A 24,656-nucleotide genomic window follows, 5' to 3' on the forward strand; every position below is an offset into this window, starting at 1 on the left:
GCCACTGGTGAGTGCACAAGACTATTTTGAGCCACAGCCCTTCAACAGACCACTCGCCCTTCTGTCAGCCTGCAAGATTTATTTGTAGTTTCAGTCCCTGGTGAATAATCTAACAACGGCCTCCAGAATTCTGACACCATGTCTGATTTAGTGTGACAGGAGAAGAGGGTGTGTTTCCTCTGAGTCGGAGCATAACCAAATAATTGATTGTAGCATCCTTCCAATAAGAAAAAAACAACCAGTTTGATAATGGAGTTTTGCAGCCTTTCGTGAATTGAATGCTGTCGTAATTTAAAGCTAAAGTTCACACCAAACTCAAAAATACATATTTTTCTGCTTTCTGTTCGGTGGTCAGCTTTGAACAACCAATAAAAGAAATGACCTTAGTAGGTGGGAAGTCCTCCCTTTATCCCTAATAGTGAGAGTGGAAACAATACAGTACAATACAGAGGGTATGGCTGTGGCTCAGGGGTAGAGCCAGCGTCTTGTTATCGGTAGGTTGCAAGATACTGAACCCCAAACTGCTCCTGATGTGCTGGTCGGCACCTTGCATGGCAGCCACTGCCATCAGTGTATGAATGTATGAATTACTGTAAGCTTTGGACAAAAGCGTCTGCTAAAAATGCCCTAAATGTAAATACGAATGAACATATTGCAAGGCTTCTTTCCTGTTCCAATGTTTACCCCTAAAACAATTAATAAATGTCTGGCTAGCTTCATGCGGCAAAAGAAAAGATCCAGAATTCAATTTGTTGTTTTAAAAAATACATATATATATCAGGGCCTAAATTTAACAAACTTGGAAAAGATTTACTGGGCTGCCCAGCTGAAATCAATGGTTCTCAAGATAAGGATACTATATGGGTAGGAATGAAACAGAGTGACTATCCAAAAGTGTACTTAGATACAATCCAATTAATGAATAAAATGCCTGGAGAGAAAATAAATTAAGTAATCGGCGGGTGAAAGCTACTCTAAAAATATGGTCAAAAGTGAGAAAATGTTAAATTTCCCCATGTCAACATCAAGAGCAATGAAGATTGCACACAATACTGCTACCTTCCACACTAGGCTGGGTTTCATAAGTAGGAGGAGATGGACTTAATTATGTTGGTCAGTTATTTGAAGGAGGAGCTCTGATGTCTTTTGAACAACTTCGGCATAATTATAATCTTTCAGCCCATGATTTCTTTCGATATCTCCAACTGAGACATGTTTTACAGAAACACAAAGAATGGCAAAAATGATGTGCTTCAGAATTTATTTTTCTGTTAACAATCAAAGGGACCATTAAGAAGAAGATTATATCGCATATAAATATAAAATATTACAAGAACAATCAATGGATAACAGTTTGGATAATAAAGAAAAGTGGGAAACGGAGATGAATGTCTTAATTTCAGATAAAGATTGAGAATTATCCTGCAGAGAGGGACATAAAATAACAAATAGCTGTATATGGAAGGAGTTTGAATGGAAAGTCAAGATGAGATTTTTCAATAGTCCTCTTGTGGTATCAACATTTGGTTGCTCATCAGATGAGAGCTGGAGGAGCTGTGGCCTGGTTGGAATTGGTTGCATAAGTATTCACCCCCTGAGCATAAACCTGCCATATCAACATTAAACCGTCAACAGGAAGATGCATTTTAAATAACGGCATATTTACATTCAAATGGAAATGCCCAGTATGCATTTTTGAGCAGAGGTTTTATGTTGTAATATGCAAATGCATACATCAATTTCACATTGTAAATATGTGTAAATGCATTTACATTTTGTTAAATTCAAAGCTTGGTAAGAAGGTGGAAACAGAATACACACATATTTGAGTTCTGGCCTTCCATATTATCCTCTCACACACTTCATTTCGCCTTTTAGTTGAGGGCCAGAGAAGAATAGCACTTAAAGCTGTTACATGCCATATGCAGCAGAGCAATTCATTCAATATTCATGCCTCGTGATGGCTTTGTGTCTGTTTGTTGTTCCATTTCAAACTTAGTAATTCTGTTTTATGTCCTGCTGGGTGATGTGTTTTATGCATGGGTGGTGGTTTTATCTCGGTATTGATTTGCATTTCATTTTTTCAGAGGCTCATATAGTGCAGGAAGGTGGGCAAGTGTCTGTTCAAATACCATGATAGGAGCATGAGGGGTTGTGACAAAATGCTTTCTTTGAGGTATTTCATGCGGAAAGGACATTATAGGCTCAGTTAGAGTCATGGTATGGCACCACAGTTGGTTTTACTCATGTCTGTTTTGACAGAATGTCATGTTTAACACTTTTAAAATGACGGGCTGAGGGATGTGTTTTTGACTTGCCAAAGCTGTTCCTGGGCCTCTGGCGGTTGAACACAGAAGACAGACATAAATAGCAATGTTCTTAATTTCATCTTCAAAATTCAGAATGCAACAGATCTCTTCATTTCTTTGTTCATGCGTTCTGTTAGAAATGATAACTACACTAAAATTAGACCGAGCCATGAGGGAAACAAAAAAAGCAGATAGGAATATGACTTAGGATGACACACGCTAACCCAGTTTGTCAGTTTGACATTATACTCTGGATGAAATTCATTTAATTCTTGGTTTGCATTTTCCATAAGGCTCTTTTTTGGCTCGATCCTGGTTCTCCGAGGGAAAAATAACCCCACAGAGAAATGTATGCACTCAACCGTTATCAGACAGCATTCATTGACATTCAGCCATGGTCCCTGATCTAATTTGAAAGCAGGTTGCCTCCGGCTGAGTTAGTAAGTTTGAAAGCCTTATCGGAGTAATAAAAATGGAGATCACTGAATGTGAGTGTCCTGATCTTAATGGCATATAAGGCCCGGGAGATTTCGTCTGCTTTTGGATTAAGCCATAATCGTTTTAAAAAGTGAATTATGTAGTATTGTCGACTTGGGAGCAACGCTATAAATGATAGCTGTGTAATCTGCACTTTTCTTTTTTAAAAAATGGTCTTCAGCTTTGGTATTCACTGCATTTCAACTTTGTACCATGGTCATCTATTTACAGTAATGGAGTGTACAAGAGAGGGCAATATATCTGTCAAGGTTTATCCCTTCATGGAAATTGGGACATATGTCTTGTCATGTCCTCTCCTGCTTCCCCTTGTCCCCATTTATAGGCAGTAACACAGCTGTCACCTCCATCATATGAGGATGTGTGTGCGTGTCTGGGTGTGTGTGGACAGGGCAGTGGTCGTGTTTTTAGCCTCAGGTGCAGACATAATGGGAGATCATTGTCTCTTAAAGTCTACAAATCATCCCCGCTGCCTTTTTGAATAAACATTAAGCAACGTCTGCTGAAGCAAAACAGCGAGGAATGTGTGCAGAATCTGAGTGTGTGGTAATACACGGGGGTCAAGCAGAAAAGGAGGGCAGGGGCCATTGTCTGAGCTGAGGTGGAGGGGCGGATTTGCTGCCTCTTCTCAGTGAGGAAATATGACCTGAGGGCTCCTGCCAGCTCCCATAGGATCACATGTGACAGAGGAGAGCCACCTCCATATAAATCTCCTTCTTTATTGCTCGTTTCTGCCTCTCCTTCATCTCACCCCGCTTGCTTAATATGCAGTGTCCTCCGAATGAGATAAAAATAAATCACATGTTTATTGTCTGGCTGTGTCCCACTCGCTCTCCCCTCCTCCCTCAAGTCGTTTTGTGCTTATGCATTTGGCTGTGAAGGTTATTAGGAGCCAAAGGTCTATTCCAAATGTACTTTTTTGTCATAAAAGCATCGCCTTTGGAGAAGTGCTCTCCCTCTCCCCGTGGGGCTTTTGTCTATTTTTATATGAGCCAGTGACAGGTCCATCAGTTCACTTTCTCCTCCAGCAAATATAGCCCACAGGAAAATGTCACCCAACAGCAGGAGAACTTGTCTGTTACAACCCATATTATAATACAATTAGCAAATCTGTTGCAATGTAAAGATCACATTAAACAAGATACAAATTCTATGAAACACTTTATTCATTGCTGCCACCATAAGATGAGATTTTGTCAAGGAGGAGTGAAAATACAACAGCATCAACATCCTCTATGTGGGACTAAATGCATTGATTTGTTGGCCATAAAGTGACATTTATATAAAATCTGGTTGCTTTCACTGTTAAATACAACGTATATGCGTCACATGTCCAAAGGTGTCGCCAAATAACGCAATAAAATGCAGTTGTTTTCCACTCTGCCTGGGAAAAGGTGCTGCACACATCATTACATATCATTAGACGATTCACGCCCGGTTGACAACGCTGGACGCCGCCTTCTCGTGAGCCTCGGAAATTCCTACTTCACACTCTGGCAATCATTTAGCCGCCTTTTTCACATGTTGTTGTTTTTTTTAATTATGTATTTATTCAACTGAGCAGTCAAACTTTTAACTGTATTCAGTCATTGTATCACTTACTAACACTGTGCACGCCTTTGTATTTGTAAAGTTTACAGCACACGTAATTTTGGTGGCGCGTTCACGTTCCTTCCCTTCCTACCCCCCTCGTAATTGTTCGTTTCCCGACAGCCCTTGAAGCCCACACACTCCCTCCCCCTCTCCGCTCGGTTCCAGCAGCTCAGTCCAGCAGCGGAGCACAAGTAGCGGACTAGCATGGCGCTCGGTGCGGCTGGAGTCCCGTCGTCTCGCCCGTGTCTTTTTCAACCTTAGGTTTTACTCAAGTATCTGACAGAGGTTTGTTTTCGCGACTAGTTTTACACCTTTTAAAGACGACACATAGCGGAAGAACAATAGTAGTTGGCTGAATACTCCGGATAAGTGGCTTGTGTAGTCCAGGTAGCCTGCTAACTAGTAACGTTAGCAAGAAAGCAAAAAAAAAATTGGGAGATACGGGGCAACAAGAGGAGGAGTCCTGTTTTGGAAGAGGTAAGCTGAATTGCAGTAAGTGGACGAATTATTTTAAGTGTTTTAAATGAATTGCTTTCGTGTGAAGAAGTTAGAGAAAATCTTTTTTCCCCCCCCCCAAGTACGAGTGCTGTAAAAACTTCTACTTGTTAAGTTAGTTGCTTTGAAGGTGGCTAACTACGTTAAAAGTAGCGCCGCGCTAGCGAGCAACATCTCTGCTAGCGAACTTTACTTCACCTCGGTGAGTTAGTTTAAATGTCTCCTTTCTGAGAAACACAACTGCGCACAGTTATAAGGTCATAAACAAAGTCCTCGGAACATGAGTACACGTTTTTCTTTGCTGCTTAGTGTTACGTAATATTGACATTTTTTTTGCCGGAGTAATGTTACGCTATGGCTGAACAAGCTTGAAATATTTGGATCCTATCATTAAATGCCTTCCTGTGATGTCAGCATTTATAAAGTAAATTACACCCGGCTGATTCGTAGGAGTAGTTGTAGTGTTTTTGCATGAATCGTCAGTTTAGATAAGATATTTAAACACATTTTTAGACTTTTTTTTTTTTTTAGACAAATCACAGCCTGTCACTCCTGCTCCGTCGCTGTAGGTTTGTCTTGTTTGTCCAGGCGTGTTGACGATGCAAATGTTCAACGATGCACTGATCCAAGATTACCGTTTCCAGGTGTAATTATCTGTTAAGTTAATTAGATCAACTTGTTCCTAAATCCTCAAGTCCTTAATCTAAAGGCAGACAATAGCACAGACGCTTTGTGTTGTCAGCTCATTACTATGTCTCAGTTTTTCACTGTGCCAGCTGAAACGCAACATCACCCATGCTCAACAAAGAGACACTTCAGTTTCAGCCATATGTGATGTCTGTTGTAAGCATAAGCGTGACCTATTTCCTGTGTGTACAGTTGATTCATTTGCATGTCTTTACCCTGTTGTCTAGCTGATGCAGATGCCATGGCCACAGCCGAGGTATGGGAGTGACGTGACAGCGCTGGTCCTGCTTCCAAACACGAACCTCCTCAGCATCATGTTCTTCTGCTGAAGTGGTGGCAGAACGCATAGAGAATGGACGAGTCAATATTGTTGGATTTGCTTGAGTGCCCCGTTTGTCTGGAGCGACTGGATGCCTCTGCGAAGGTTCTACCCTGTCAGCACACCTTCTGCCGCCGTTGCCTTCAGGGCATCCTAGGCTCACGTGGAGAGCTGCGCTGCCCGGAGTGCAGGACGTTGGTGGAGTGTGCCGTGGATGAGCTCCCCAGCAACATCCTTCTTGTGCGCCTGTTGGATGGCATCAAGCAGAGGCCTCGGAGGGCTGGTCCTGGGGCGGGAGTCTGCACAAATGGGACGTCTGGAGCCGTGGCCAGAGCACACGGCAGCGGGACCAGGGAGCAGGGCACCCCAGGAGCACAACCCCAGCGAGCTCAGGCTAAGAGCACCCTCGTCAGGGTTAGTATACTCACTGTGACTCATCATGGATCAGTGAGCACGAATCTGTGCTTCCCATTGTTAGGGTCAAGCTGAAACAAAACAGAGAAAATCTGTGTGGATTTAAAGCAGCATGTTGCATTGCTGGCTCTCTAATCTTTGCTGCGGATTAACTGTTATCATGGTGATCCAAAAGCCAGCCAGTTGACTAGCGGCCCAACATTACTAATGGAAATGATTGAGAGTAGTTAACAGTTGAGCCAACAAATGATTCTGCTCTGTGCCTGCTGCAGCTGGGCTGTTCCTCAAAGAATGGTTCTCAGTTCTTACTCAGTTGCTGACAATGCCGTTTGCCAAAGTCTTTCGTGCACTTGAGATTCCTGCTGTAGTTTTCCTACGTGAGAAAAGCAGGGTGGGACTACAGGGTGGCTGTTTAATCTGCAGTACTCAGAGAGAGTTTCAAAGTGTAGTTAAAGAAGAGGAAGAAAACTGTAAAATGTTGGGAGCCCTTGTTTATTTAAACAGATGAAAAGGAGATGAGTTTTTCAAGTCATTGAAATAGGAAAATAATATTTTAGATTAATCAATCTGTAAGTGCAAGGAAACATCGGTTGATTTTAATTTGTTTTTGTTCTAATGGTTATGTGGAAACGCATATCAAATGAAAGCAGGTGATGAGGCCAGCGAACTCCATAGTATGTCTAGCATTAGTGTTATTCATACCATTACCTCTAACAAGAACTGCTTTTCTTTATTATTTAACCTCCTCTCTGGGAAAGTCAACACCCAGTACATTATTGCAGCTATGTATGAGGTATAAAACTCAAAATCACACTTGTATGTGAATGTGTTACTCTCCCTGAGCTGCGTAGTCTATTTGGTGTGAACTTTATAATATGGGCACACACCAGAGAACATGACATCTTGATATGAGCAAAAAATTCACGTAAATAGTATTGTCTTTACTCTGAAATTGTCAAGATTCTTAAAAATGTTTTGCTGTACCAATGAAGATGGTAACATTACTGAAAAAATGTGAGAGAACAAAAAATATGTGGAAAACGCGTGGGCCCCCTTTTTGAGCAGCTCACGTAGGGAGGATAGTTTAGATGAAAAGATGTCAAGGTCCTGTGTAGAATCACTGGAATGTCAAAGCGCTGCTGATAATGTATCTGCCTCGCCGTGCAGGTACGGAGATCAGAGACCTCGCTGTAAATCGCTAGTGGGGGACCCGCCTCATTTGCCATAGTATCACATCAGAGGATACGTGCTCATTTCAAAGCTGTTTGTGCATTGTGGAATTTCCCTCGATTCTTATAAGCCTGTTTGTCAGAGATAAAGAGGTGGACATTTGAAACGACCACATTATTTCATGTTTTTAAGATTGACAGTTGATTATAATCCCTCCGTGTAGGCACGGAGGGTACAATCCTCCCCCATTCACACAGTGAATGAAAAGCATGTGTGATTGTGAAGTGCATTCAAATGCCATTTCTTATTTTCCTTTCTTTTTCAACTGTTTTGTAGAACGTAATGTTATTGACTAGAATCTCTCAGGTCTAGTTCAAGTTCTTCCATCCTAAGGCGTTTCGCTGATGACAGAGAAGAAGAAAAGACGTGGCTGTGCAGGTGTAACGTTTTCAGAACATGAAAGGCAGGGATCAAAGCTCTCGCTGATTGCCCAGTCTGATCTCTAGCCAGTGCTCCATGGGGACTGAGCGCTTCACTGCCCCTGGGTGACACCCTCAGTCCCACTTCTTTATTGTTTGTCATCTGTTCCCCGATTTCTGGGCTATTTCAAGGCTTGAAGCTGCTCCTCTGGTGCAGTGCCCTTGTCCAAGCAGAGCTCCACCTCCGATTCTTATATGGCCAGAGAATGGCCGGGAGGGGAGGGTGGCGGGGACTGCCTGACAGATGCACAACAGGGTTTTGTTTCGGGTCCCCTCTGATCTTACTGACTGACCGACACGTGTAGAGTGGCCAAGAGAGATTGTGTGTGTGTGTGTGTGTGTAGAGGGCTACCAGTCACAGAAGCTGATGAGTGTTAAGTGAAGGCGTCACGACCAAAAGGGACAAATGTTTTGTGTGCTACCTTGCACAGTCAGCTTTGTGCCCCTCCTCTTCCCATCTCCAGGGTTGCAGCAGTTGTTTGACACTCTGCCACGGCATTTCTTTGATGAGAGGGAATGAAAAGGCACGTCTTGTGGTTGTCTGGCCCTTCACAGTCAGGTCGATGACTCACCTCCATGGTGCTTCGTTACATGGATGTTTTGTCTTCCTCTTGGCCCTGTTGACTCATATAACACAGTATTTTGTTCACACAGATTGAGACCAGATAGCTCAGTGGGTTTTTTTGCGTGAGAGCGAGTAAAGCCATTGGAGCTGTCTGGGAGTCAAAGGTGAGGGTTCAGGAGTCATGGCAGTCAGGGGTCGGAGCCGACCAGGGAGAGGGGAGAAGAATTAGAGAAGGGTCTCTGTGGATGTCTTCAGTTATGATTATAGTCCTCTAGAGGGTTGAGGCATTGATCCCATGGACTCAAAATATAGCTTCTTTTATGTTTTTCCGTTTTTGTTGTAAAGATTTAGTGTTTGTTTTAATGGTGTTGTGCATTAGCCACAGTTTAGGTTACGTTTTGAGCTCTGATATTGTGCAATAATACCCATGAAATAAGGCTTTAATTAACAATAATAACTTCACTCTGTGAGTGTGGGACTCTTTGTGTGTTTAGTTGATGGGAAATGAGAGACTATTCTTTCCCAAGCTCCTGGGGTTGTAATTAGGTCATTGTCTTTTCTTTGGTAATGAGAGCTTTATACAAGGAAAGTTTTTCTTTTTATAGGCCTCTTACGTTTAATGGCACCCTCCACCTGCTATTATTTCTCATTATCTTCAAATCCACCGAATTGCTTCTAAACAAACAGGAAGCAAAACACATCTGTTTAATTATGTATTATTTGCTGCTGATTGAAGGAAGTTGTCTAATGTCTTCTTACCACCGAGACACTGTGGTTTTTCATTCCCTCGTAGTTTTTCTAATACATTTTTTGGTGTTTTTTTTGTCTTTTCTCTTTGTTCTTGATTTATTCCTTTTAGAGAAAAAGAATGCTGTTTATGGGTTCCTTATGTTGAGGTATCTCATTAAAATTCCTGTGCACCTCCCTCGACTGAGGTCGATGAGTCACGCTGGCCCTCTTTGATGACATCATATTGTTGTTGAAGCCTTTCCTTTTGGCCGGCTGGCTGACCTCTGCCTGCGCGACAGAACCCCGTCATTACACCCTCACACTGCCCACATACTGGCAAACACATACTTACTGCTTTCCACTGGGAATTTTTCAAGAGGCCTTTGGTCTATTCATTCCTGCTCTCTCTCAACACACTCACACTTTTCCCCTGCCTCCTCTGTATTTCCCACGGAGGTCTACAAGTAGCCATGACCTTCTGGACAGTGTGTGTCAGGGATTTTGGAGCCACCTGTAATTTTCTCTTATGAGACACTGACACAGGCTGTATTTTTCCCCCATATTTCTGCTGTGTTCCTCCTCCCTCCTTGCTGTCTAAATCCAGGCTGGAGCCTGTTAAAGGTCTAATGAGATTAGCGTTTATTAGACAGTGAGTCGGCACTGCTCCCCGTTCTCCTCTTACTGTTGACTGCTGACTCTCATTCTGTCGAAACAAAACACTTGTTATATAGTGAAGCAAACGGCATGTCTGTCTCTCTGGTTGCCACTGTGTTTTTTTAAAAGACTTATCTAACGCACCTTCTGTCAGTTTGTTTCTTGTTGCGTGTGCAGTTTTTCAGTGCCAGGTTATTAAATATACTCTTGAATGAATGGTTTTTGATAGTATTGTTACACAAAGTATCAAGACAGCAAATAATTGGAGATTTTCATACCACCAATGTGCAACACAGAAGGTTGCAAATGTATCCATTTCCTTTACCATCCATACTATACAACAATGTAATGGAGTAGTGGTGGGCAATCTGGCCAAAAAGATATTATCACGATCAAGTACACATTTTTGCACACATGGTTCCCTCATCTTGAAGTCAGTGGGTTTTTTGGATGGGTTTTCAGTTTCATGCTTGAAATAAGGTTTGTGGTTAACACAAGTTTAAGAGATTTTCACGTTTATACGCCACATATGAATTAAAAAGCGTTTATGTGTCTTTAAAATGCGTTTGCTAATAGGTAGCTAAATGAGACTACAGAATTTGTCTGGGACATTAAACATAAGCACCCCAAACAAAGGATTGGCTTCGATTTCAAAGTCAATGAGGTTATGTGAAGTTTGGGAGTACCAGGACAGGCACCTTGAACAGATCGGCAGCCAATTGCTCTCCTAACCTACATAGAGCATCACATATGTTTTGGAAAACATACAGTGAACGAGCAAGAGGCCAGTTAAGCTGTAGGAAGTTACTGTCCCTCATGTATGTGTTTATATAATCCCCAAGGAAAAGTTCAAAGACCTAATCATGTGATTAAGGTGCAGCCACGGCCTCTTCATTGTAGTCTAACACTGCTCCCCTGATGAAGGGTGTGTGCCTCTCTTTGTCTTTTTTGGGGCTTTCAGGATTTGCCAGACACATAGAGGAAAGAGTTGACTTGTTTGTCTCAGTCTCTTTTTAACCTCTCTTTCTAACCTCTCTTTCCCAGGCGGAGGAGGATGTTTTGTGTTAGTGTGTCTCTGAGGAATGCCATGCGTAGTTGCAGGTCACTGTTTCTCCTCTAAACATTGGGCTTGTCTAGTCTCGTCCCACTTGCCAGCTCATGTTCGCCGTCTTCAGTCAACCTTCTTTAAGTATCAACGCATATCTATGTGTACATTTTTTTTTTTTGCTGTTAGACGTGCAGTGCTGTGCTTTGATTCCCAGGTAAAAGTGGTGATTTGAAAGTGTAGTTCTTTTGATAATCATGCTTGCAGTGATGTGCCTCTGCACCTGAAAGCCCCAGGGCAGATTCAGCAGTTGTATCTTGTTGCAAGATCTTTTCATATTCTTCCACAGTGCTAGCCATCTGGTCATCATTTTCTCTACAGTTTGGACTGTCTAGCTCTCTCATGTGAACTGATGATAACATTTTACCTCATTGTGTAGGTTTTCTTAACAAAGATGGGCTCGTGTTTGTTGTTATTTCCAGCGGTTTTAACACTAAATTCTGGGTGGTCCACCAACCAAAAATGCCACATTTGCCAATGGCACAACCCCCCGCTTCTTCTGTCCATATCTCAGCTCTTGACAAGTCTGTCAGCAGGACAATAGTAAGGGAAGCAGCCATGACCTTCTTTACCACCGTCCTGTCACACCTGTGGGGGCCTCTGAAAGCCTTTCTTTAGCACTCCTCCTTTTATATGTGTGGTCCAGTGGCCAAGGTCCCTTGGGGAAACATGTTTTGTGAACCAGCTCTTATCAGTAGTTTGTTTTACTGTCCACTTTGAGCTTGTCGTCATACCTGAATTATGCATAATGCATTTTATTCCAGTAATTTTATTTCAACTAGTCTCCTGGCTCAGTTGACTCAAAATTGTTTTCAGTGGAATTTATTCTTTTGTCTGTTTTGTCAGCTGTTTGACAACATGTGTCCCATTGTGTCCCTCCCTTATTCCCAAACTGCCCCTAATACCTGCTGCCTGGCCGTAACAGAGCAGTTTGACCCCTCACCCTGTGGTGTGATTGGTGGGCCAGGATTGGTCATCCATGGGCCGTTTGACTGCTGGCATGTTAAGTGTTTAGTTCCCATCCCTAAGGCAGAATCATGATTTGCTAGGAGTTTCGTTTTCAGTTGTTTGACCTCTGACCCAAGAACTATTACTGGCTCTTCACGCATCTTCAAGCAGCAGCAGCAGCTGCCTCTGGCTCACCTTGCTACTGCATGAGTGATGTGTGGTCCCAGACCTCCTTCTGAGACAGGGAAAAATGATTCTATAAAATATTTTAAATGATTTCCGCAGATCTCTGGCCTTTCTTCTATAAGCCCTATGTGTTTGCTGTTCAGCGATGTGCTGAGAAGTTTCCTGTTTTTCTTTGAGGCCCAGAGGTGCAGTTAATCTGCATTTGTCCCCCAACTGACATCTTTGTTCCAGCTGTGACAAGACACTGTGCATCCGGTGTATTTTTCATACAGTATATCTTCTGTTGAAAGGACAGTATTGGTGTTACTGCCCAGCAACCATGTGCCATGACTTCTGTTATATATTTACTGCAGTCAGAATACTAGGCACGATAAAAAGCAACTATAGCCCTCTTTCTGAACCATAAGTTTAAAGTGTTTATACAAAGTGCAACTGTTCTCCCTGAAATGTGAAAATGAATGGCAGGAGACTGCATGTTTGAAGAGACTGTTTTTTTCCACGATTGCTTGGTCTTCTAAACTGCGTGTTATTTTCTCGATTACTTGAGTAGTTTCCTCTGTAAAATGTCAGAAAAAAAGAGATCCAGTTTTCATTGACATTTAACCTGAAACAGAACAACAATTGTGAAATTATCAAAATAGTTGCAGAATATTTTTCTGTTGTTTGATTAATCATTAAATCTTTTTTGAAAGGTCTCTTTTCCAGATGGGTAAAAAATGACTAATCTGTATTTTATTTTGTAAGAAAATCTCTCAAATCTTGAGAGCCCTGCTACTGTGTTCTTAGTTAATCCACACGTGTGAGGTCTTGCTTGCTGACAGTGTGTGATTAATTACTGAAGTGCACTTGAATAGGGGAGAGCACTGACAAAGACTTGGGGTTTCTTTCATCCATGATATGCCGTCTGCACACACAGCCTACCACAAGCACTGACAACAGAATCATATTCACACTCGTTTCCCATCATAACTGTTCTGACTCAAGGCAAATGTACTTTGAGCCAAGTCGTTTTACACAAACACAAACCCAGCCCTCTGTGAGTTTGGCCTGACCAAGCCAGGGCAATGTTTGTTTTAATGACTCACAGACTGATTTTAGTTCCGCTAGGGCCCTTATACAGTGCGCAACCACAAAAACACAGGTGTGTAGTCGGTACACAAACAGATCTGTGCCAGCACTATGTTGAAATGTCAGCGCAGGTTTGAGCCAAGGAGCCTGTATTTCGTTTCTCCATGATAGAAAGGTGTGATCTTCATGCTGCTCATGTCAAGGAGAAGCCCATTAGCTCTCATGTATATGGACATCCTGATTAGTTTTAGAGGCACCAGCATCTGTCTCTCCTTTCTGCCCAGTGCTTAATGGTATTACTGTGGGCTGAGTAACCACAGCAACCTGGATTTATGTAATGTGAGTCTGTGCCAGCAGAATTGTCTACTTGTCAAATGTCTTGAGTCCTACAAGCCCTGCCTATGTGTTTCCCTCTAATGGCCTAATTTGTCTAATGTGACATGTCAAGATAGACGTGAAAATAGAGCTGCAACGATTAATCGATTAGTTGTCAACTACTAAATTAATCACCAATTGTTTTGATAATCGATTAATTCATTTTACTACTCTATGACAGCAAACTAAATATCTTTCAGTTGTGGACAGAACAAGACATTGGAGGACGTCATCTTGGGCTTTGGGAAACATTGATCACCTTTTTTCTTCTTTTTCTATATAAAGTGCGACCGATACTCAATTTTTGGGCCAATTACCGTTATTAGAAAGTGAAAAATTCTGATATCGCATATGGGGCGATATACACACATTTTTACAGTACAACAGTAAACTTAATGAAATCACTGCACTGAAACAATAAAATTTGACTGGTAATTGAATTATTATGAATAACCCCAAGCATCTTTTTCTGCATTATAATCTCTTTTATAAATAAGGGTTTCATATCGCCGCATATTGTACAACATATATACTCTGATACTGATATATCTGTGAAATGTCAATATCAGTCAGTCTGGTTCTAATACACTTTTTCATACTTATAGCGTTGAAAATATAATGCCTTTTTTGACACTTTAGATTTCTTACTGTAAAATAAAATCTGAACTGTACTTGCAAAGCTCAGGTGTCCGAGAGTGACACAACTAGTTAAATGGCTGTAATAATGTTGCCCTGTTAATGACCAACTCCTCAGCAAATCTTTGCAGAAGAACAAGAAACTATTGAGGGCCCCAAACTCTGAGCTCCTCAGATCTGCCCGTCATTGCTCCGCCACTGTCGCTCCAGAACATGATGCCTCACTTAGCATTCAGGGGACATAAAGGAAACCTAGCAGCTACATGTTACATCTGGGTTGAGTCGAGGGTGGAATGGACAAACACACTCACACACTTCCTTAAGAAAGTGAAAAATGGTCAGTGCAGTGCGACTTCTAGAGTCGGAGAACAGATGCAGTGTTTGTGCCTTGGCCCTTTGCCAGTCCTGTGTCAATATCTTGGCTTTGTTTGTCCACTGTTGAGGCGTACAAATACCAGCCAATGCAAGCAAATCTTCTTCAGTCGCCCACTGGTCTGATATGCAACACTGGACAATTGAAAGATGCGCAGGCGTATGAGACAGACATATGCCTGCGCAGACACACTTTTAACAAAGATAACTGGGAGACAACATAGCATTGACTATAGCAGGTTTTGTGTAAGATTCAGCAACTACAGAGTAGGTAGTGGTCCAGTTCCATGTCAAATTTCCCCCTCAAGATGCAACTCCCTGCATAAATCCAAGTCGCCTGAGCAGAGCAGAGCAGGTGGCTCACCCTGAAAGACGAAGAGGAACAAAAGGCCACAGACACTGCACGCTTTCAGCAGCGCAGTGGAGAGTAATGTGAGGAAATGCTTAGTATTCAGCTCATATTGACTGGTACTCAATACACAGATACTGTGACATTTGTGAACTAATCCCTCTGTAGCTTGGATACAAACTTACTTCCTATGTTCAACTCCTCTCTTGATGGTAATCCAGGTTCTTAGACACCTGTGTTGTTGTTGTTAATGATCTCATTGACAATTGAAATAATGCCTTTTACCCAAATGTTCTATTGATTAGTGAGGTGCGTATTAGGGGGGGTCACGGCTAATTCTAACTCCAAAATCAAATGAAATGAGCTTTCAATTTTGACGCTGTTGGAGTCAGAGATGTTCGATTTATTTTCTTTTTCAGAGATCCTTTATTAATTTGTTTGGGAAGGGGGTTTACTCAGGACAGATTTAAGAAACTGAACTTTGTAACAAAACTGTTTTTGTAGGTTACCCCCATCTTTTTAAAGAATTTGAACATGTAAATGACTATACCCAGATACGATAGTCTAACAATTGCGTAGCAGTCAGAGCTGAAAAAAAATCTTTAAATCGAAAGTCAAATCAAGGGGTTTGAAGAATCAAGACAGCCCACTGCTTCTTCAGCTTCTGCCACTTGTAGTGCGCGGGAATGTTAGCATAGCGTTGCAATTTACGGAGGCAACATTAACTTGTCTTCAGTCCAGCGTGTTTAAATAGTTCTACAGTAAGGTCAGAGGTTGTGTAATTGTGTGTGTGAGGGTGTCACAGATGAATATAAATTTCAGGTGGACAATGTCTTCTAAAATGTTCACACATTTTGCATTTGTCTAGCTAATTTCTTGTTTTGATCTAGAGAACTTTTAAAATGACGTCTAAAATGCAATGTTTATCATCTGATTGTCATAAGTGGCCCGCCCCACGTTTTCTTGCTTTAATAGATAAGGAGCTACTGACCCAATGCCTCCATGTCTATGTCAAAGAACCGTATTATAGGTTCAGGATGGCGAGTCTTGCTTCCTCAGCCCTATTTTCTTTTCAGCCTTTTGATCTGACACTGTTTCTCTCCCCTTCTCTTTCTACTCTGCTAGCTCCCCTGCACTCTGTCTGCTCCGAAATGTGAGTGGGTTCCTGTGAGAACAGTGTTAAGCCCAGTGTATGAACTGGCACAGAGTTAAAGAGTCGTGTTCTTTCAGTTTTTAGTCTGGCAAGCAGTCTGGGTGATCCAGGGGGCCACCCAGAACCAGCCTTTACCCTCATCTGAGGCCAGCCAGGTAAAGAAACCAGCCTGTACACATAAGGCTACACGAAGAGATGTGCCAGTCCATGTGCAAGTGGTTTTCGTGCAATTACATTTTCACAGTAGAGCCTACACATACAGCCAAACACACGAGAGCTTCATGAAAACCGCATGTGTGACAGCTCAACAGTGTGTGCAAACGCTCTCCCATAAATCCATACTCCCTTCCTGCTAAAATGCTTACTTTCTGATGACTAATCTAAAGCTTACTAAGTGCACTCAGCTCAGAAATGTCTTGATTGTATGTCCATGTGGTGAATGTTTTTATAAACCCCACCATCATCCACCGCTACCTAAGACAGAAAGCTCAATGTAGTTCCTGGTTTTGCACATTGCACTCTTGTGGGCTCTGTATGATCAAAGCCATTTTTCTTGGAGTTGGGATAGTTTAGCAACTGGTTTCCCATGAGCCCCCAGGCAACACCTACAGCGTGGCTTTAAAAGTGTAAATTGCTGTGTTCAGTGAGTGGTGACTCCTGAGATGTGTTTTGTAGCTGGTACTAGAGAGAGTAGAGGACATTGTTAGTGTTAGGCTAACTAAGAAATGACCGAGGAACATCAGGACATCAGGAGGAACAGAAGGAGAGTTTCGAGGTCTTGAAACTTCCTGTTCCTTTCACATGTGATCCAAGCTTCCATCTGGCCTCCAGACTGCTCTGAGTTTTTCTGTGCCTGCAGACTAATGTGTCGGCCCTCATTTGCTATTTAGCGAGGGCAACAAACAAGCACAATGAGTTGTCACAGGGTGAAGCTCTTGGAAAGCTTGAATGGTTTATTGCTTATTTCCCTCCTTAGGAAATGCCGTCAAGTGAGTGTCGGTTAGATTGTATTTATTTTAGGAATCTGCTTAATGATGCCCCTTATTTATTTTTTTTATTCTGTACAGGAAGAGTACAGTGTTGTTTGGCAAAAAATGATTCCTGCTGAACATTTTAACCAATGTAAGTCTATTTTTTGCCTGATTAAGCAATTTAAGTAATTTATCACATCATGGACAAATCCAATATTGCCATAACAGAATAACTTCATTCATCTACAACATTGTCTGTAATGCCTTAAATACAACCAGATGATTGTTTGAGAAGTATATCATGTACAAGTTTAACGTTTGCTGCTTGACACTGTAAGTTGCATTTGGGACTCAAGAATTAGCTTTCTAGTAATTAATCTTAAGAGGTGCTGGTAGGTGGATTTTGTTACCCTTGGAGAGAGCCAAGGTACCTGTCTCCCTCTGTTTCCAGTGTTTATGCTAAGCAATGCTAACCGGCTCTTGGCTGTAGTCTTAAATTTGGCGCACAGTCTTGAGAGTGGTATTGATCTTCTCATCTAACTCTTAGCATGAAAGTGAATAAACATATTTCCGAAAATGTAAAACGGTTTCCAGCTGATAGCCCATAAACTTCACCACTGAATTGGGCCCCATCATTGCACTCTCCCCCAGAACCGGGCACTCATTGGACTCTAAATGACTCCCCCTCATAAGATTCACGACACTGTCAAGAGACCTATAAATAGCCAAAAAAAAAAGTGCTCCTGTGTGGAGTTTCCATAGAAACCAGAGAAAGGAAGTTTTTCTTTTGTCTGAGACAGAGAGGGAGACAACAGCTCTAGATGAGTAAGCTGTGTCATGAGGCTTCTTAACTGAAGGTCTTAGTTATCCAAATCTCAATGAGTGAAAGTTTGGCTTCCTATTTATAATTGAGTCTTCCCTTGATTGAATCATTCTTGGTGTTCATCATATTTATGCTTTTTGGACATACTACATACATACTACTCTTATTCGCCACCACTGTTTGGTGCAACAATGAAGAAATGCCACCTAAAGACACAGCAGCAATCAAGACCCATTAATTTCAACAATTTGTGATTATAATAAACCTATTCTCAATACTTAACGACAACAGCTTTATCAACAACCATAAATGTAATAGACCCTGAAAAAGACAAACAGCTAACAGATAAACAGACTAAATATGTGAAAAAAATACAAATATTGATAATTAAGCTAACAACTAACATTGTTGGAAGGAAAATACAACTACTAGCTTCATCCTCTGCTCTGCTTATGTGTACACGATCATTCACCCAACTGCGTGCTTGGTTAGTTTTGTTGAATAACGGTCTCTCTTTCTGGCTTCTGGCTTTCATAAGCGTGATATCTGTGCCTTTTGTCTGCCTCTCTTTGTCTGTAGCCCAGTTCCTGCATTTTACGCCAACAAACCCTCAGGTCTTTAGACAGTGTGGTGGAAGCAGTGAAAGAGGCCTGCTCTACAGTGGTCATTAAAAAGCCCATTAGGAATCAATTTAAACTAATGCAGCTCTAATGGAATCAAGATGGCCCATGCCTTCAGATTTTCTCTCTCCCATCATGTGTCAATGCCTGTGCCACAATGTTGGTGGCAAGATCTTCAGTAAACGGTGACTTGGTAATGAACAACAAATGTCCCATGACCACCTGGTCAGTGTGGCAGATGCTGCTTGTGCTCCCACTGGTACAATGTCTGACATGTCTTGGCCTGGAAATGTTTGTAGAAGGGCAAACCAGACAGGCAACCCCTCCCACCCCCTCATCGTACACAATGTTTTGGCAGTAGTACCCCCTGCTCATTGTAAAACCCCTGCAGAGCTCCTGGAGGTATCCATATGGGAGTGGAGTCATGTCTGGCACTTAGACAGAGGGGGTAAAGGTTTATGTCTACTGTGCTTACACACAACCCTTGAACTGCTGATGGAGAAAAAACTACCTGTGACCTTGATGTTTTCCCTGTACTGACGAGCCGTTGTAGAGGTGTTTTGTTTTTTCTTTTTAAAATTCTGGTCCAGACATCAGGCAAAATTCACTCCTGCTCAACACTTTACCCAATGTTAAACCCTATTTTTTGCCCGTGAAATCAATACCTAGCTAATTGGACTCATTCATCATATCATGCACAAATCCTGGAAATCCAATATTGGCATAACAAAATCATTTCATTCAATGGATTAGATACAGCCAGATCAACAATCCCTCAGTGTATAGTGCACACGTTGACTGTTTGCTGCTTGGCACTGGTTTTTAGTTTCATTTGGCACTCAAGCATTAGCTAATTCTGGGGGCATTAAACCTCGAATATAACCTTGTTTTTTCCCTGTAGAGACAAGCTGTTGGACAAGTATTATTTTGTAATGCATAGTAAGTTTATCATTTATCGGAATTTTGTTGTGCTGGTTGATTGCCTGTACCATGTACATAGCCGTTCAACTGTGTTGAGACTGTGAAAGACAAACCACTAGGCATCCTGTCAATATCGATTAATATGCCAGTTATTTTCACATTTAATCAATTAATCGTTTAGTCTTTAAAATATCAAGAAGGTGTGAAAAATGCTTATCACAATTTCCCAGAGCCCAAAGTGATGTCCTCAAATTGCTTATTTTTTCCATCCAAAACCCAAAGTTTACTGTCATAAATGACAAAGAAAAGCAGCAAATCAGTCCGTTTTAATAAGCAGCAAATCTTGACATCTTTGCTTGAAAAATTAGTTATCAATTCTCCAAATAATTGGCAACGAATTTCTTTCGACTCTTTGATAAATCAGTTGATACTTTACTGTGATTTTGTTGAGCTGATTGTTTGAGCCATGTTTATAGCAGTTCAATAGTGTGTTGAAACTGTAATACCTACAGGACACCTCTTGTTTGTTTGTTTGTTTGTTTTTAAAACCTCTCTCGCAAAATTTACGATGTAAAGACAAACTGTTAGTGTAATTATCCCCATTTGACCTGGTCTTACCGCCACTGTATGCATGCATTGTGTGTGTTTTTTATGCCTGTCTACTCGCTGGTTGTTGACATTTGGCTGTGCTGTAGAGCAGAACACTTAGGTAATTCAGTTATAATCCAGTGCTGTGGAAGAGAACACTATAACAGCCAAATCCCTTTAGCACACCAGTCTAATTGCATTATATGCAGTACAGGAGTAATTGCACACACCATCTGATGCTCTACGCATTCGGCCTAATCTCACTCTCATTTAATCGTCCTGTCTTTATCTTCGTCTGTTTATCTGCCTCTCACTCTTTCAAAAATGTAAGATAACTGTTAGTACTCTTTACTGCAAAGTACAAATGTAATTAAAAAAGTGGAGGTCTGATTTTCAACAAAGGATTGTACTGAACACCACCCAATCATCTAGCCCCTAAAGGAAAATGAGCACTTAATCCTGTGAAAGAAACAAACATGCTTGTTGTGGTCTTAAGACCTGGCCCCATCTCCCCTGTCCTCCTTCTTCAATGGTCAGTTGTACATTAGTGGACAAACGTTCATATTGTAACGCTGTAATCGCTGATAAAACTGTTAAGTTGTGGGTCCTATTTGATACCCGGGTCGCTGTTTAAAGGCAGTTTTAATTGGTTTTCAGAGGTAGATGTTTTTAACAAAAATCAAATGACTGTTCGGTTCCTCTTTGATGGTTATTAACAACTCCAAGATGCAGTGTGAGGAGGTTGTGAAAGCAGATGCCTGGAGTAGCCGACTTAATTAACTTTTGTATCTCCCTCTGTATATCCAGCTGATACAGGGTAATGACCCATGAAAATCCTCAAAACATTTGTTTTAACTGATAATACGCTGCACTGATAAGCATGTTTATCATGTCAAGAAGTCTGAGAACCGAAATATTTGTGTCACCAAATCATCTATCCGCTATCTTTGTTGATATTCACTTGCTACAACTTTTGGGCTGTTGGATGGAAACATTGTGTTTTTTAATACTATTGTTCATATAGGGATGAGAACAAGTTGAGGTGCAATATCAGGTTTTATTTTACATTTTTTCTTCAAACAATAAGTCCATGTTGGGGGCCTCAAAATAAAGAATCACAAGCTTCTTGCGGCCCGCAGACCACATTTTAGTAACCTCAGATCTAAGTGAGGAGTTTTGAGATTAAACTTTTTTGGAGTATTTATATTGTAGCCACTCCTTACTGTCAGAAGCGCAGTCCCCTTTCTTCTCCAGAGGGGATGTTTGGTCAGGACTGATGGTGCTCCTGTATGCAGGTCCACCGCAGACACAACAGCACACTGTCTCCATGGACACAAACCGGATATTAACCCCCCCAGCCATCACCCATCCCCAGTTTTGCTCTCTCTTGCACACCCACACCACCTCTTACAGCTAGAGGCCCCTATAGTCTCTCTCTACTCTTTCTCTCTCACTATGTTAAGTCGAGTGAAACATGGAAATGTAGCTCTTTTTTGAGGCGGGGATACGGAGATCAAAAAACAGCTGAGAAGTACGCTGTAAGAGTGTGGGAGCAGATCATATTACCTTGTCAAGAGTGGGGTTTGGTCTGTGTTGTCCCATACAAAACAGGAAAAACCATAATTACTAAACTAATTCAGTAGAAATCAGCAGGGAAATCTTGAATTCCCACCAGTCTCAGCTCGCCAGTCTCGCTAATAGAATTGTACTTTAACACCTTATATGAGTGGAATTACTTTTACCATGTGTAAAAGTAATTACATAACAATGCTGACTTTGGTTTTGGTTTTATTAAGGCTTGGCCTCGGTTTACAAACAAGCGCGTACAAACTTCACAGTCTCAACGCGACAGGCATTTCATATTTACCATGTAATTAGATCCTGCTGGCTTTGTGTAGCTTGAACCTGATCTGTCATTTGCGACAAAAATGGCAGAGCTTCCACTTTCATTTGCATTTTCATCACGAAACTCCCTGCCAGGCCTGGGTGGGCTCAAAAGCCCCGTTTTCCCCTGAAAGGAGGCCCAGTTGCAGCGCAGTGTGCAGGGGGCTGCGGTACCCCTCCTCCCACTCCTCCCTCTCCCCACAGGCTGGACCGGTAGAGCCAGAGAGTGATTGGCTCTGTGCTCTAGCCTGTGTGATTCTCTGCAGCAGGGTAATGTCACCCTGGCTCACCATCACGGCTCATTCTGTACTTTTATTCTCCTCTGAGCCTTTAAACGGTTCATTAGCCTTTAACAAGACTGCAGAGCCTGCTCCAAACTCTGCATTAACCCCACTGTCTCTGGCTCGCTTTCTCACTCTGCCAGTGTCTGCCTGAGCTTAAGCCATTCTTCTTATCACTATCTATCTATATTCCTTGTCGACTCTGCAGTTTCAGTTCCAGAGTTGAGGTCCAGTCAGTCACTAGTGTTTGTGATTCTGATCACTACGAAAGATGTCTAACAGCAGTGGGATAAATGGCGGGGGGTTGGTTTGGACTGAAGCCTTCCTCATGGACACCCACCCTGAATGGAGTACATTGATGCTTCTCTATCCTGCTTCTCCCCCCTGCTCGCTGTCCCTCTTTCCTGGGATTGTCATTTCCCCTGAATGGGCCTTTCAGGACTCAAGGCTAGCAGGCTGAGATACAAAACCTCCCTCTGCAAGATAAAGGGACAGAGCCATGGGCCCGCTGAAGGCGTTAGTCAGCTAGCCACAACCAGCCAGGCTCATCACACTTAAACTGTGAACTCACAACATAGACCTTTTCACTATCGGGGAACAAACAGGACAGTTTACTGACAGATTATGAATCCTTTTTGTTTGTTGTGTCCAGAAAACATACTAAGTTCATTTCCCTCATGGCCTGGTTTCTAATTGATTCAGGAATGACACGTCTGACTGTGAGCACTATTGTGAAATCTGATGTCTTTTACATGGATTGTTACAGTGTGTGTTTGGTGCTTAGCTTGGATATTTTCTATTTCACTGTTCTCCTTGTTCTCCTCTAGTACCTCTGTGAGAAATGTGCTTTTAGTTGGTCATTCATTTTGTATGAATCCTACAACTGAGCTTGAACTAACTTCACAAAGAGAAAGCAAAATCTCTCTCAAATAAATCATCACAACTTTGAAATAGTGGTGACTACAGACAGAAGAAGGATGCTGCATCGGAGCCAAAAAAGTTTTATCAACAACTGGACAAGAAAAACAGAGATACAGATAATTGGAAAAAGGCTCAATATTGGCCCCTATAATCAATCTATCCCTTGAAAAAACTATTACATTGATGATGATGTGACATTTGTTGGGGTCTGTACCAAACAAACATGTTTTCTTACATCTGGAGAACAAGATTTGTAGGCCTGGTCATCTCTGCATGACTACAGTACTTCTTGTTATTACTGTTTCGTCCCAGATTTCACCTATATCAAAAAATTGCAGCTTTTGCGATATATTGCAATAATATTTCAATTAATTGTGCAGCCCTAGTTTGTAGTTGATTCAGGAGTGACTAGTCTGACTGTGAGCACTGTTTTGAAATCTGATGTATTTTACATGGACTGTGACTGACTGCATCTTTTGGGCTCAGCTTGGGTATTTTCCATTTCACTGTTCTCCAGCACTGCTTTAGTATCTCTCTGTGCTTTCAGTTGGTGATTAATTTTGCATGAATCCTACAAACTAAGCCTGAACTAACTTCGCAAAGAGAAAGCCAAAGCTCTTGCAAACTATCTGCAAAGTTGTGATACTTTTTTGAGATTGAAAGTTCAATCTGTTTTTGTATTCATTCTTGTGTTATTTCTGGTTAGTGACTTTTTTCCGGAGCTGTCTCTCCAACACTGCAGCTTGTTCTAATTTTTAAAAAGCTGTGAACAACTCCTTCATTACTGTTTAAAAAGCTACTTTTTTGTATGCATACCAGCGACACTTATTTTTCCCCCTTTTCAATGTGAAACCACTACAAACTGATGCCTGCTTAGAATAAGTATGAAGCACAGAATTTGCATACACTCTACATTTTATTCTTAATCTCTGTTTTCAGGGTGTACCCCAGCTCCCTTGTGCCAAGGCGCTCTACAACTATGATGGCAAGGAACCAGGTGACCTCAAGTTCAGCAAGGGTGACATTATTATCCTGCGCCGGCAAGTGGACGAGAACTGGTACCACGGGGAGATGGGTGGAGTCCACGGCTTCTTCCCCACCAACTTTGTCCAAGTCATTAAGCCACTGCCTCAACCACCACCTCAGTGCAAAGCTCTGTATGACTTTGAGCTCAAAGACAAGGAGGCAGACAAGGACTGCCTGCCCTTCTCCAAGGTGAGACAGAGCAGCAGTGAAGCAGCCGCAGTCCTGCCACGTGGTCACTGTAGTAAAACAAAAATACCTCTCATTACAGTGACACTCTGTCTTCTAAGCAGTCATTTTCTCGAGCTGTGCATGTGTTACAATGTAAGGGCTGTTAAGTGAAACGCCCAGAGAGATGGTTTATATTTTGAGCCAGACTTCTTGATGAACAGCTGTAATTAAGCTGGACAGAATGAATGCCATACAGAGCAAGGCATGGCTTAACTACAGTAATTGAGCGGTTATGTCTGTCCAGCTGTTTGGGTCATACTTTGATGTTTTTGTATTCTGTCATCAGTTGTTT

General features: G+C 41.8%; 1 protein-coding gene across 2 annotated transcripts in view; it reads left to right on the top strand.

Moving 5' to 3' along the window:
- Positions 1-4,611: 4,611 nt before the first annotated feature.
- The window catches only part of sh3rf1 (SH3 domain containing ring finger 1), a 33,462-nt gene continuing 13,417 nt past the window's right edge, over positions 4,612-24,656 (top strand). For both annotated transcript variants that reach the window (XM_073476536.1, XM_073476537.1), the window contains exons 1-3: positions 4,612-4,874; positions 5,807-6,312; positions 24,050-24,325. In XM_073476536.1, the coding sequence (XP_073332637.1) occupies positions 5,932-6,312; positions 24,050-24,325 (657 nt within the window). In that variant the 5' untranslated portion in view covers positions 4,612-4,874; positions 5,807-5,931. The remainder of the gene's footprint in view (positions 4,875-5,806; positions 6,313-24,049; positions 24,326-24,656) is intronic.

This window comes from Pagrus major, chromosome 11 (assembly GCF_040436345.1).
Source record: "Pagrus major chromosome 11, Pma_NU_1.0".
Taxonomy (NCBI): domain Eukaryota; kingdom Metazoa; phylum Chordata; class Actinopteri; order Spariformes; family Sparidae; genus Pagrus; species Pagrus major.